The 12,872-nt window shown below is 53.1% G+C and overlaps 2 protein-coding genes across 4 annotated transcripts in view; one reads left to right on the top strand and one right to left on the bottom strand.

Moving 5' to 3' along the window:
* ACLY (ATP citrate lyase) overlaps nucleotides 1–9,721 on the bottom strand; it is a 39,722-nt gene extending 30,001 nt beyond the window's left edge. The window contains exons 1-6 of one of the 3 annotated variants that reach the window (XM_023725217.1): nucleotides 9,576–9,721; nucleotides 5,191–5,375; nucleotides 3,923–4,045; nucleotides 1,436–1,498; nucleotides 771–961; nucleotides 198–277 (exon numbers count right to left, since the gene is read on the bottom strand). In XM_023725217.1, the coding sequence (XP_023580985.1) occupies nucleotides 198–277; nucleotides 771–961; nucleotides 1,436–1,498; nucleotides 3,923–4,045; nucleotides 5,191–5,349 (616 nt within the window). In that variant the 5' untranslated portion in view covers nucleotides 5,350–5,375; nucleotides 9,576–9,721. Of the gene's footprint in view, nucleotides 1–197; nucleotides 278–770; nucleotides 962–1,435; nucleotides 1,499–3,922; nucleotides 4,046–5,190; nucleotides 5,376–9,575 lie in introns of those variants that run through there. The other 2 variants (XM_023725218.1, XM_004390317.3) reach the window with 2 other exon arrangements.
* The window catches only part of ODAD4 (outer dynein arm docking complex subunit 4), a 33,991-nt gene continuing 30,373 nt past the window's right edge, over nucleotides 9,255–12,872 (top strand). Inside the window, exon 1 of the mRNA XM_023725219.1 lies at nucleotides 9,255–9,321. The gene's annotated coding sequence lies outside the window, so the exon portion shown is untranslated. The remainder of the gene's footprint in view (nucleotides 9,322–12,872) is intronic.

Below are 12,872 nucleotides of genomic sequence, written 5' to 3'. Positions count from 1 at the left end.
CACACACACACACACACACACACACACACACGTACGTCTGACCAGTATCAAGCCCATGGAGTCTAATTCTCACACACACCTCTCTGACCAGTATCAAGCCCATAGGGTCTAATTCTCAGAAGGTCAAGGCCAGAGGTACTAGAGCCACTGGTTATAACTGACCCTTGTCCCATCCCTCCTCCAACAGAGCCAGTTACCAAGGGGGTTGATCTCGAGGTAGGTGAAGTACAAGTCCTCATAGAAATTGAAGAGGCCAGAGATAAAGCTGGCCAGAATTCTAGAAGGGAGAGAAAGGGAGGGAGGGAGAGAGAACAGTCCATCCATCAGGGAGCGGCTCAGCAGCACAGCACCTGCCCCCTGCACCCACAGTCATCTCACTGCCACTGACAGCTCCACTTCCTTCCGGACACTGCCTCCCTCCCCCCACCTTCACTTGCTTTCCTCTGCAAACCCTGCTCCCTGGACGTCATCGTTCTTAGCCACTGAGGTGGAAAGGAGCTCTCAGCAGAGCTGGAGCAGGAGGCTCCAGACGGACAGGGGCAAGAGGTGAGGGTGGCTGACAGCATGTTTCAGTCTGATTCGGAGCCAGCCTCCCCTCCGCCCCAGCTCTCCTCCTTTGGACAGGGATGGGTTGCGCCTGCTGCCCACGGCCCTTCTCACGCAGAACACCCAGACAGGGAAGACCACTCCACTTTCTCCAGTCTGTGCCCAGCACCTCGTTCACCTTCCCCACTCCCCAGTGCCACCTCCCTGCTGTCCCTCTACTCAACTCTTTTTTGTCCTCAGGGGCGTGCACCAACAGGTGCTTCTTGAAGTCCTCAGGATCCAGCTTCTCGTCCACGCCAACAAGCAGTTTCTGGGCTTTGGTGTCCACATCGCCCACATCCACACCTCCCTCGTGGTGGAACAGGATGTAGTCCCCATCTCGGGTGGCATAGATGCAGACATAGAACTCCTCCGCCTTGCGAGTGAAGAGAGCATTACGTGGTGAGGGGCACTGAACTGGGGGAGATGGGGCTGCCTGACACCAGGAGAGGAGCCTACCCCTGTGGTCTCATCTCTAAACCCAGTAGGAAACATTCACCCAGGGGAGACTTGTTCAGCATCTTCCCTTTGGGGACAAGGAGAAGAAGGGCCACTACCCCATGGGCTGAGACTCCAGAGTGTGACCTCACACGAAGGAGGGGTCCTGACTTTAGGTCCTTCTCATTCTGGCACTGGGTAAGTCCCCTCTGTTACCGGCGCTAATTCCTCCCTGCTACAAACTAAGCCCTTTCCTTCATCTCTGAACTCTCTGCTCCGTAGCACCCTCAGGCCCTCCATGCAGCTTCAGAGACCTGGGTCCCTTTGACTGGATTTTTCCTTTCATCATTTTCAGGTCAACAGACACAAAGCTCCAGGCAGGAGACCAAGCTTGGAGCCACCCCACACATACCTGACTGTGAGGGACGAAGGGTTCAATCAGGAAGTTCTTGAGGAAGCCTTTGGCCTTGCCGACCTACAGAGAGATCAAGGGAGCTGAGGCCGAGAGACAGCACGTCTTACTGCTCAGGGCAGAAGGAGGGATCAACCTCTGTCCCTCTACCCGCCCTCCCATCAGAGGTAGGGCCCAGGCACTACCATAACACCTGGCAAAGACAGATTCTCCCAGAAAGCAGGGCAGTGGGGTCACAGGCCCCTAAGCTCGCGGACTTTGTCTTTGTGCCCTGCCTTTGTGCCCGCCACACTCCAACACATACTGATCTTGCATGTTCTTTTCTGCCTCTTCTGGAGGGTAACATATGAGCTGTAACGTTGCCCCCTCCCCAAAAGTATAGAGATCAGGAGTCATCTCCCCTTTCCTAGTACATAAACTAAAGCGCTCAGACAGGCCAAGGCTACCCTGAGCTCTGGCAGGGAGACCACTGGACTTAGAACTTGGGGAGGCAACCATTCTGCTTTGTCTGCTTTGCATGGGGGGGAAGTGACCCAGCCCGAGGCATGGGGCATGGTGGGGAGGAGGAGAGGAGAGGCAGAGCTTGATGAGGAAGATTATTCCATCCAGGCTTTCCTGGCTGAGGACAACAGGCCTGCAGAGCTAATCAGTTTGAGTGGGTCCCTGGCGGCAGCTGAGGTGAGACAGCCCTCATCCCAATACACCCAAACCCCCCCGCCCAGCCTGTGCGTCACTGCTGAGTCAGAGACCAGACAGTGATCCATCAGAGGTAACGAGCTGCTCCTGCCGACCTGACACTGCTGCTAGTTCAGACGTCCCCGACACCCCCTCCCAACAGCCTGCTGGGGGAAGGGAGAAGGATGACTTCCCTGGGGACATTGCTCAGCCTCACAACCCAGCTTTCCTCTCCCCAAAGGCCTGGGAGCTTGAAGGTCAGGATCCTTCTGCCCCCAGACTCACGTGCAACTTCAAGGATCCTTCTCTACCCACCAGGGCTCAGAAACAAGGAAATTAACATTAGGGGCTTGTTATAGATTGAACTATGTCCCCCCCTAAAAAATATGTGTTGGAATTCTAACCCCTATACTTTTGGGTAGGAGTCCTTGGTTAAGTGCTCAACTATAAGCCCACTACAGCTCAACTACAAACCCACACAGAGCACCTCAGAAGACAGGCCTGGCGATCTGCTTCCAAAAGGTCACAGCCTTGAAAACCCTATGGAGCATTTCTACTCTGTACACGTGGGGTCGTCATGAGTGGGAATCAACTCAACGGCAACTAAGGACAACAACAACACTCCTTTGGGTACAATCTAATCTAACATAATGCAATCGCCTTCCATAATGTAACGTAATGTAATCAATCAGTTGAGGTCATAGCAGTGTAGGGTGGATCCTAAATCTAATCACTTCTGAGTTATATAAAGAACAGCATAGATGCAGAGCAAGCAGGCACACTGGAGATGACAGATGCCATGTGAGGTCCGCCAAGAAACCAAGGAACACCTGGGGCTCTCAACACTGCTAGACCCTAATTTGGACTTTTAGCCTCCAGAACTGTGAGAAAATATGTGTGTTCTTTAACGCCACCCACTTGTGGCATTTGTGTTGGAGTAGCACTAGGTAACTAAGACAGGGCTGCCTTGGGGAAGCCCGTTTAGGGAGGATGATGTCCCCATTGCCACCTTTATCCCTACTTCCAAGGTAGCCAAGGGAGAGCACAGCACCAGTCCCTACAGAACCATGTGTGCAAAGCCAGGTATGAATGGAACATCCTCCCCAAGCTAAGCCAAGGCCCAGCCACCTGCCCTGCCCCCAGTTCTGGAGCTCCCTCTGGGGTGAGGAGAAGGAGAAGAAATGCAATTTTATTTCCAAGCAGCTCTCAGCCTTCTTAAACCAGGTTTCACTTTAGCGCTCTCATTTACATAGTTGAAATTAATCACCAAGCTGGGAGAAGCCAAGAGCTGAATTTATTCTTCAGCATTATTAACTGTCTCATCCTAGGTTCTTGGCTCAATAACGTCTCTCTGCCTAAACAATGCTGTATCTCCCTTTCTCATCTTTTTTTACCTACTCTCTTAAGTATGCATATCATCATAAGCCACCAAAACCCTTTTTGGAAATTGGAGATAAAGCAGTGCCCAGAGTGACCAGAAAGGGCTCAGAGTTGAATCTCCAAGATCATTAAAGCAGCAGATCATTTCAACCTGGCTCTCCAACTGTATTAGGGTTACTTTTGCAGCACATCTTGCCCAAGTCGACAACAAAGGGAATTTGGATTTCCTAATGGGGCAGTTGGGAATAAATACCAAGACTGGCCCTGCTGCCCAAGGCCACTTGGGTGGGTCAGCTCTATAGGACTTCTACCTTTCCCAGGTTGCAATCTGACTGGTTTGTGGGGGTGATACACAGGGTTGCTGATCTGGAAGCGACCATGTTTTCTTCTGTTACTACGGCAGGTCAACCCCAACCCTCTACCCAGACTCACCATGGTCTCCTGTCCCAGCCGTGGCTTCAGCCAGGATTTGACCCCATCCAGAGTCAGGTTGACCCCGACTAGGCCCAGCTTTCCACGCCGTTTGATCAGCTGGTCTGGCTTGACCACCAAGCTCTGGAAGAGGGGGAAAAGGGATTTGTATTTACACCAGGAAAGGAGAGGGCAGAGTAAGAGGTAGTAGTTTAGGCACCTAAAGCATCTAGGACAGCCTGGTGGTTTCCAAGCCACCCTGCTTCCAAAGCCAAACTTCCCTTACCTATCCCAGCCCACATCTTTGACTCCTAGTAATCTAGAGCCATCTATGCCCAGGATGGAGCCTGGCACAGTAGGTGCTCAGTGAATACCTGCTGAATAAATTAGTAACTCCCTAACTCTTCCTACATGGTATATTAGCTTCTTCACTGAATTATAAATGCATCAGAATACAGACGCTGGCCTACTCTCCAAAAAGGCAGAACAAAGAGACAGAGCCTGGGGATTACAAACGACCTTAGTGGTCATCTAATCAACCTCCTCTGTGCTTGAATCCTGTCCAACAAGCAGCCATGGTTCATATGCCTCTGGGGCCAGGAAATCCACTACTTCCCCGAGACAGCCCCGTTTGTACTTGGGCTGCCTCATAGTGGGTGGGAACCCACATCCCTGAAACCACTACCAGCCACCATCAGTTCTAGCCCTGCTTTGGCCAGGCCAAAGAAGTCAACGGCTTCCCAACAATGGCCCTGCAGGGGTCTGATGATGGGAGCCTCTACTCCAGGCAGACCCCACAGAGGTCTTCACAGAGTACAAAGTCACCCTTCCTGATCACCCTGACACATCCCTGATATGCTGGGCAGGGGATGTTCCTACTTTTTATTGACCATCCATCAAATGCAGCACGGCATTAAGTACTTCCCAGACATTACTGTTAATCCTCACAGCTCACAGGGTGAGTGCTATCCCCACTTGACAGATGGGGAAATCAAAAACAAGCGAGGTGGAATGACATGTCCCAGGTCACATGGTTAATACACAGAAAGCTGAGATTTAGGCTCCAGTGTGTCCTGTTCCAAGCCTGTACTCTGTACACAATGCCATGGTTCCTCAACAGGCAGGGTCTGGAGCTGAACACACAACCCTGCTTGGTCCACTGCCTGCTGCCCACTGATGCAGGCAGTCCATGATCATGTAACCTGTTTAGACACCTCCAACAAACCCAGCACTTTCTCAGCCCCAAACCTGGTCCTAGAAGAAGGGTCCACAATGAAGGTGGGGCTCACCTGGCTGAGCAGCCAGGGGTGGTCCTGCAGCAGGCGGGCCCAGTCTGTGTCAGGGGTGACCCGGGCATACTTGAACCGGTTCTGGATGGCCGAGGTGGTGCAGATGTACTTGTAAAGGAGTTCTTTGCCTGTTTGCTCTGAAATCGCCTTGGCCGACATGGCTGCAGAGGGATCTGCTCCACCTGCTGGGATGAGAAGAGCTAGTCAGAAGGCGGCAGGAAAGTGGAGGCGTCATTTTGCCCAGCAGGGCAGACCCACTCCCAGGTGCCCCCCAATGATAAAACCAGATCTCAGCACTTCTCAAGGGGAAAGAAAAGGGAAGCCCCAGCAGGAAGGACAGGAGGGAGATCTCAAATAGCACTTTCACCAGCACAGAGGGATACAGAGATGATGGGTGGAGATGGTGGAGAGATGGCAGAGAAAAACAAAGGTGGCATTTTCCCTGGGACTCTTGGCCTCAACCCTGCCTCTACTCCCTCTAGGCAAACTAGCTCACTTAGGACCACATTCGTCCTGGAGCAGAAGGCAGCTGCACGGGAGACCAGGAATACTACTGCTGTGATCCCAAATCCAAGTGCTGGACCCAAAAAGACACTGACACATACCCTTCAGTTCTCTGACCTGTGGGGAGCACAGCTGGAATTGCACAATGCTGGCCTTACTCCCTCTGCATCTCCCCCCCCACCCCCCCACCAGACAATGACACACTCCACCAGGCCAAGGGCCAGGCCAGTAAGTTTACTTAGCCTCAAGCCAAAGCAAGCCCCCAGGCCCTGGTGAGGTAGGGAGAAGGAAAGGGGAAGAATCATCTCAAAGCTCATTTCTGCCAGGATGCTAGACTCCCAACCCGGAATATAGAGCAGACACAGGGCGGGGACACTGGGACCTCCAGCACATCCCACCCGCCTGCTGAGTCATCCAGCTGTCAATTTAGAGCAAAACCCACTAAGCAAAACAGAGGCCTTTCTGGGGCTCACCCTGTACTGGTCATTTGTAACTGAGCCAGAACTAGGGGAGGAGGCAGAACCCATCCTTGATCATATGTATGCAGAAACTTGTCTGTATATATGTGTGTGAGCTAATGTATATAAAAGTCCTGCGAAGCACATGCAAATTCATAACCCCATTTCTAAGATGAGGAACAGAAGCTCAGAGAGCATAAGATAATTTTCCCAAGAAGCCCAACTAAGAAGCAGAGGACCCAGGACTTAAACCCAAACCCTCTTACTCTTCGTCCCCAGAGAGAAAAGGCCCTCTATCTAAGAACCAGGCCCAAGTACTCCCTCCACCTCAGAGAAGGGCCTTTGATGACAATTTCTTCACCTTCCTTCCCCACCACCTTGCCCTAATACACCCATCCTCCCATAAGGTAACCTCAGGAGCAAGCTGGGGCAACAAGAGAGAGAGGACTGATGGGAAGCGAAACCAAGTCATTCATGCCAAAAGTTTGGTCGGATCAGGAAAGATCAGAATTGAAGCTATTGAATTCGCTCGGGGGAAAAAAATGCCAAGTGCTAAGAAAGGCTGGTGGAGATACTGGAGATAAGGAGCAGGCTGGGGCTGGTTTACACACAGAAGAAGGTGGGTCTCCATTCCCAGTTCAGGCAAGGTCCATGTTCAAGGGCCACTTTGTACTGCCCCCTGCCCAGTTGGCCAGGCTGGGCTTCACATTCTAATCCTGGCTTGATGGCTCCCTCAGCCTCTCAGCTAGTCTCCAGCTCAGCACAATGGGCACATTCAGCCCACTGTCTGGCCCAAAGTAGGGGAGCTGGGAAGGGGCTCAGAGGGGCCATTCCCTTTTCTGGCCTTCCCCTGGGATGACTTCCGGCTCCTTCTCAACATGAATTTCCAAAGGAGACGCCCCAGCCAATCCCGGTGCCCCACAGTCCTCTACCCCACCCACCCACTCCAGTTCCATTTCCCAACCTTCTTGACTCAGACCAGAAAAACTGGTCCTGAAATCAGACGGACACGCATCCCCCCTCCCAAACAGAGTGCAGCCCAGGGCAGGAGAGGAGGGGGCAGCCGCTGACTATCCTTAGCAGTGCAGACACTTCCAGCACACGTGATCACAAACTCCAGGAGAATGGAAGCCCCTCAGCTGAGCCTCCCCAGAAGAGAGAAGTCTGCCACTCCCAACCTGGCTCCTCCCAAAACAGACACAAGACCCAGCTTTGGAAAAGACAAAGGAGACAAGGGACCCTCTGCAGCTGAGGAAAAAAAAAAAATCACAATTTTCTTAAGCCCCAGATGAAATCTCAGATCCAAAAGCCCACCTCCTGGGAAGGGGGTGGGGGAGAAGATATAACAGGGAAATGCTACAGGATAGACAAAAAGATCTGCCAGTTTACCAAAGCAACAGATTTGCCACCAGTGCACTTTGGCTTAAGCCCTCTCCAGGTAGAGACAAAGAATTTAAGTGACAGAATAAAAAAGGGGGACAGAGAACTGGCCACTGCATATTCACCAAGCAGGGCGAGAAGGAACTGGCTTACAAATCCAGAGAACAGGCTGGGTGGAGATAAACTGCAACTTAATCGTTCAGAGGGGTCTGGAAATCTCTCTAGGACAATGGCCTCAGACTCTTCTGAGCATATGAAGAAAGGTATGGTCCAGAAAAATACACACATACCCACTCGTGCATACAATTTCAAGGTGTTCACCCATGACCATGATCTGATGCCCCACAGACCATCAGTTAAGAATATCTGCTCTAGTGACAGCAGGACCCAAGTTAAAGTGTACACAGCCTAGGTTTGGGGAGCGACCAAAGTCTTAGGCTGCCTCCCCAGGAGCTGAACGTGCTGTAAAGCCAGTAATAGATGGCTTCAGGACAAAGCTAAGACACTGAGGGGTCCACTTTTGGACCCCAGGAACTGTTACCTGGTAACAGATAAATTTCCAGACCATTCAGGGGAAACCATGCCAAGGAAACCCAAACACACACACACACACACACACACACACACACACAGACACACACACAGACACACACACACACACACACACACACACACAAAACACAACCACCAGACCACCACACCAACCACACAAAAAAAAAAAAAAACTCTCTCTCTCTCTCTCTCAGGGAGAGAGACCTTATGAGCTGAATGGGGTCTTTTCTGCAGACAGGGTGAGTGACCCAGGACTGCGTTCACCCACAGCAACCACAGGGAGCAGAAGCAGCCCACAGGGAAGGCTGAATGAAAGGAACCTGTTGGCCAGGAAGGCACCCCTGGGACAGTCAGTGGAGAGGATGTACTAGGGATGCTACTTAGGGTCTCTTTCTGGGAGGATCAAAAATTATTTTAAGATTAGTGTCTGAGGCTCTTCCCATCACTGCCCCCGTGGAAATTACCCTCTCAGAGCAGCTGGGGTCTACCAGCTGTCTCCGACCCAACATTTCAGAAATCCAAGGAGATGAGCAGGCTGGAACAGAGCAAAGTTAAAGGGTGGGAGGAAGGATGGGCTGGCTGAGACCAAACTGGCCTATGCACTCCTCCCCACCACCTTCCCCAAAAACCTCTTCCCAGGCCGACTCCAGGGACTACCTAATGGCAGAACTCCTTAAAACTGCACGGTGTCTGCCAAGGTTGGAGAGGGCAGCAGGCGCAGGGACTGGCCCTCTGCCAGGTCCCACAGGAGGGCGGCGGTAGCATCCTCCGGCCCCTTGAGGACCTTGCCTGGGCCAGGCTCGGCGTCAGCGCCAGGGTGGAGAGACAGGCACCCAGGCCATCTGTCGCTTAGAGGCTGGGCCACACGGCACCTCCAGCGCGAGGACGGTCCTTCTTGAGCTGCCGTTCCATAGCCAAGTCCTCGCTGCGAGGCAAGGCATCGGGCACCCTGAGGAAGCCGGCCCCGCGTGGCCCGCCCCGCCGGCGCACCCGGCTTGCTCCCTCCACTTCGGCGTGGAGCTCAACTGATCCTCCACAGAACTAAAGGAAGGGCCTGCCCGGCTGGTGAGTGGTCGGAAGGGGCGAGTCACTACTGCTTTTTCTACTTCCCGTCCCTGGCATGCGGTGGGGAGACCCGGATGGGCAAAAGTGGCCCGATAAAGACCGAGGAAGCACAGTAACTACCCATGGGTGGCGGGGAGCGGCTCCAGGACTGGGTAAACGCAGTTTGGCGGAGGTAAGAGAAGCAAGGACGGCAGCAAGCCTTGTGCAAACTCCCAGGAACTGGAATCTGGGGGAGTGAGGGGTGGTCGACACACCGCACAGGCCGGGACCCCGGGCGATAACCCCCCAAAACTTCCAAGCTGATGCAGGGAGGGCGCGTGAGTACCCAGCCAGCGTCGGGAAGGCGGTTCCGGGTTTGGGGAGGGAAGCAGGAAGCTCCCGGGCTGGTGGGGGTCCCTCTTGCGAAAACAGCCGCTCGCCACTCACCTCTCTGCGGAAACTCTGTGCGCGGCGCTCCTCCACAAGGGCCCACTCAACACCCACTATCTAGAGCACTCCAACCTCCGGCAGCCGCCCGGAATCCTGCTTTTGTCCCGGCCCAGGCGGGCTTCTCCCCGCCCCCATCGGCTCACGAAGGGAGAGGCCCGGCGATTGGTCACACGTGTCCTCTAGCCTGAGCGCTAGAGCTCCTCCCAATTCGCTGCCCGGTCTGGCCCCGCCCCCGGGGGCGGGCCCCAGGGCCTGCTGGGACTTATAGTCCCACTGGCCCGTCCGTCCCAGACTGCTGGCGGGCACCGCCTCTCGCGATCCGCTGGGCCGGGGCGGGGCCAGGGGTGGGCTCTCGGGTGAGGAGATGGGCCGGGCTGCGCTGGGAGGAGAACGTAGGGGCTGGGGGCCGTGGCCTGATCGCTTAGGGGCTGGGCCGATCTCCACTATGATGACAGTAGGTTGGGGGGTGTTGTTGGCCAAACTGGCTGCGGCGCAGCTTTCGGGACCGGAGTCCCTTCCTTCCTCCCCATGGGAGAAAATGACGTGCGCATCCTCGCCGCCTGAAATCAGCCACACCAAACCCAGTTACTTAAACCCGTTGCGGTCGAGTCGATTACAACTCATAGCGACCCAATAGGACAGAGTAGAGCTGCCCCATAAGATTTCCAAGGAGCGGCTGATGGATTCGAACTGCTGACCTTTTGGTTAGCAACCAAACTCTTAACCACTGAGCACTCAGTTACTTAGACCTGCTTTTTATAAGCGGCCGTGGCAGACGAAGCATTTCCCATTTGGGCATGCCGCCTTTGTCCTCCCCGGACCCTCCCCACGGAGCTGGTTGGGCGAGGCTGAGAGCCGCAGCTAACAGATGAGACCTGCCGATGTGGAATGAGGCGGAGGCCGGGGTGAACAGGTGGGGCTAGGAGAATACCGGTCACTCCGCCTTCCGGCCCAATCACCTTCTCACCCCTGCGCGGACCGGGGCGGAGCTGAGAATCCAACCGGAGATTCTAGCAGCAGGCTAGGGTCCTCTTGTGGTCATCTCTGCCAGTCTCCTGCCTCCAACCCAACCCCAGACTTAGACACTGGAATGAAGGAACTGCCACCTCCCCTCTCTTCATTACCTGTGTAGGTCGTATTTTCCAAACCAAAATCTGGGACACGCAGTCTGACAGGTGGTGGTGAACTTGTGGGGCAGAATATTTGAAATCAGTCCTGGAAATCCAGGACATATGGTTGTTGCGGTTCTGACATTCTGGAGCTTCCCCACCTCCACCACCTCCACCCCACTCTTGTAAGTCTCCCAGCTGGGGCTGCCCCTGACTTTAACCGCTGTCTAGCTCCAGAGAGGAGGCCAGAATCATTGGCTGACCAGCGCAGGTGAGGGGGTCAGCCCAGTGTGCAGGGAATCGACATGTCTGTGCCCCTCCCAAGCACCCCAGGTCATACTCACACTGCAGCAAAGTTACAACACTCTTGTGGACAAAAACTTCCCCAAGTGACCCACATCCCCCCACCCAGCTGCAGCCAGAAGTAGGGCGGCTGAACTGGCTGCTCATACTAGAACTGAAGGATCACTGATGATGTCCTTTTCTGGTCCCTTCCCTTCTTGCATCCTTTTGAAATAGCAACTCCTTACAGCCTCTCTCTCTTGGTCCTAAAATGGGGGAGAGACACTAGAGAGTCTTCCACCCCTAAGCGGATGGGGCTCCCCCCCTGGCAAGAACCTCCCCAAATAGCACAAGTCTTTGGATGGTTTGCCTCTTCCTAGGTAAAGAAAATATCTTCTGTGATGATACCCCATTTCTGGTCTTGAGGGGCAGCAACTCAGGAGCTTCTTGGGCTAATGAGAAGATTGGACTGTAGTCAGGAGGGATGAACTGTGCGGCAATTATCCCTCTGGTTAGAAAGATGCCTGGGGAAAAGGCATCCGATAACAAACTCTTCGTATGTCAATTTGGCAATACCTATGGATCAAAAGGAAACCCTGGTGGCATAGTGGTTAAGTGTTCGGCTGCTAACCAAAAGGCTGGCAGTTCAAATCCACCAGGCGCTCCTTGGAAACTCTACGGGGCAGTTCTACTCTGTCCTATAGGGTCACTGTGAGTTAAAATCAACTCAACGGCAGTGGGTTTGGTTTTTGGTTATTGATCAAAATATAAAATGCATATGCCTGTTGACCCAGCAATTTCATTTCTAACAATTTATTCTTCAAATATACTTGCATATGTGCATGAAGGTAGGAGTTTGTGCCTGTTTTCTTCATTGTTGTATGCCCAGCACTTTGAATAGGGCCTGGTACATAGTAAGTGCTCAGTAAATATTTGCTGAGCTACAAATACCACCCTCTAGGTGTTGCTGGAGTCCCTGGGTGGTACAAATGGTTAATGTGATAGGCTGCTAACTGAAGGAAAGTTGGAGGTTTGAGTCCACCCAGAGGTGCCTTGGAAGAAAGGCCTGGTGATCTACTTCCAAAAAATCAGCCATTGAAAACCCTGTGGAGTACAGTTCTACTCTGACACACGTGGGGTCATGATAAGTCAGAATGGACTACTCCATGGCAACTGGCTAGCTGTTGCTGGGCCCAAGTTTAACTAGTTCTGGGCAGGGACAGCAGGAAAGTGACTATCCAGGGAGTGAGGGAAGAGAGGTTCTGACCAGAGGGTCCAAAAGCCAACCACTACAGTTCTCCAGTTCCCTCAGGGGTCCCCTTCCAGACCCCTACCCTAAACCCCCAGGCTTCCCAGGGAAGACTCTCAATTCCCTACCATACCCACACAGAAAATGCTGTCCCAACTTGCTCACTCTGAGCTCCATCTTCTCATTTTTCTGTTCTCTGAATTAAAAGCTCTAAGCCCTTTTGCTCTTCCCATTTGAATCACTTCCTGCCTCTTCTAGATTGGGCTGGTGGACATGCCCAGGCTTTGAGTATTCCACCTCAGTTCCAGAAGGCTTAGTCTGGCTAATGACTCACTCCTAGATTTTAATGGATTTTAGCTAAAATTTATTGAGTATCTACTATGCGAAAGACATGGGTGCTAGCATGTAATCCTCACAGCAACCACTTGAGGTAAGTGCTATCATCATTTTGCGGATGAGCAACTAAAGACCCTCTGACTTCAGGTCCCTTGCCTTGTCCACTACAGCTTGCTGCAGGTGAGGAGGAGGAAAAGAAAATCAGAAGGGGTGGGTCTCCTTCATGTGACTATGAGCTCCCCAAGGCCCAAAAATGTGCCTTGTTCATTTTGGCCTCCCCAGTACCTAGCCTGGGGCTAGGCACCTATTAGGCACTCA

The sequence above is a fragment of the Trichechus manatus genome, unplaced genomic scaffold (genome assembly GCF_000243295.1).
Source record: "Trichechus manatus latirostris isolate Lorelei unplaced genomic scaffold, TriManLat1.0 scaffold00294, whole genome shotgun sequence".
NCBI classification, from domain to species: domain Eukaryota; kingdom Metazoa; phylum Chordata; class Mammalia; order Sirenia; family Trichechidae; genus Trichechus; species Trichechus manatus.
This window is presented reverse-complemented; position numbering and strand designations above follow the sequence as displayed.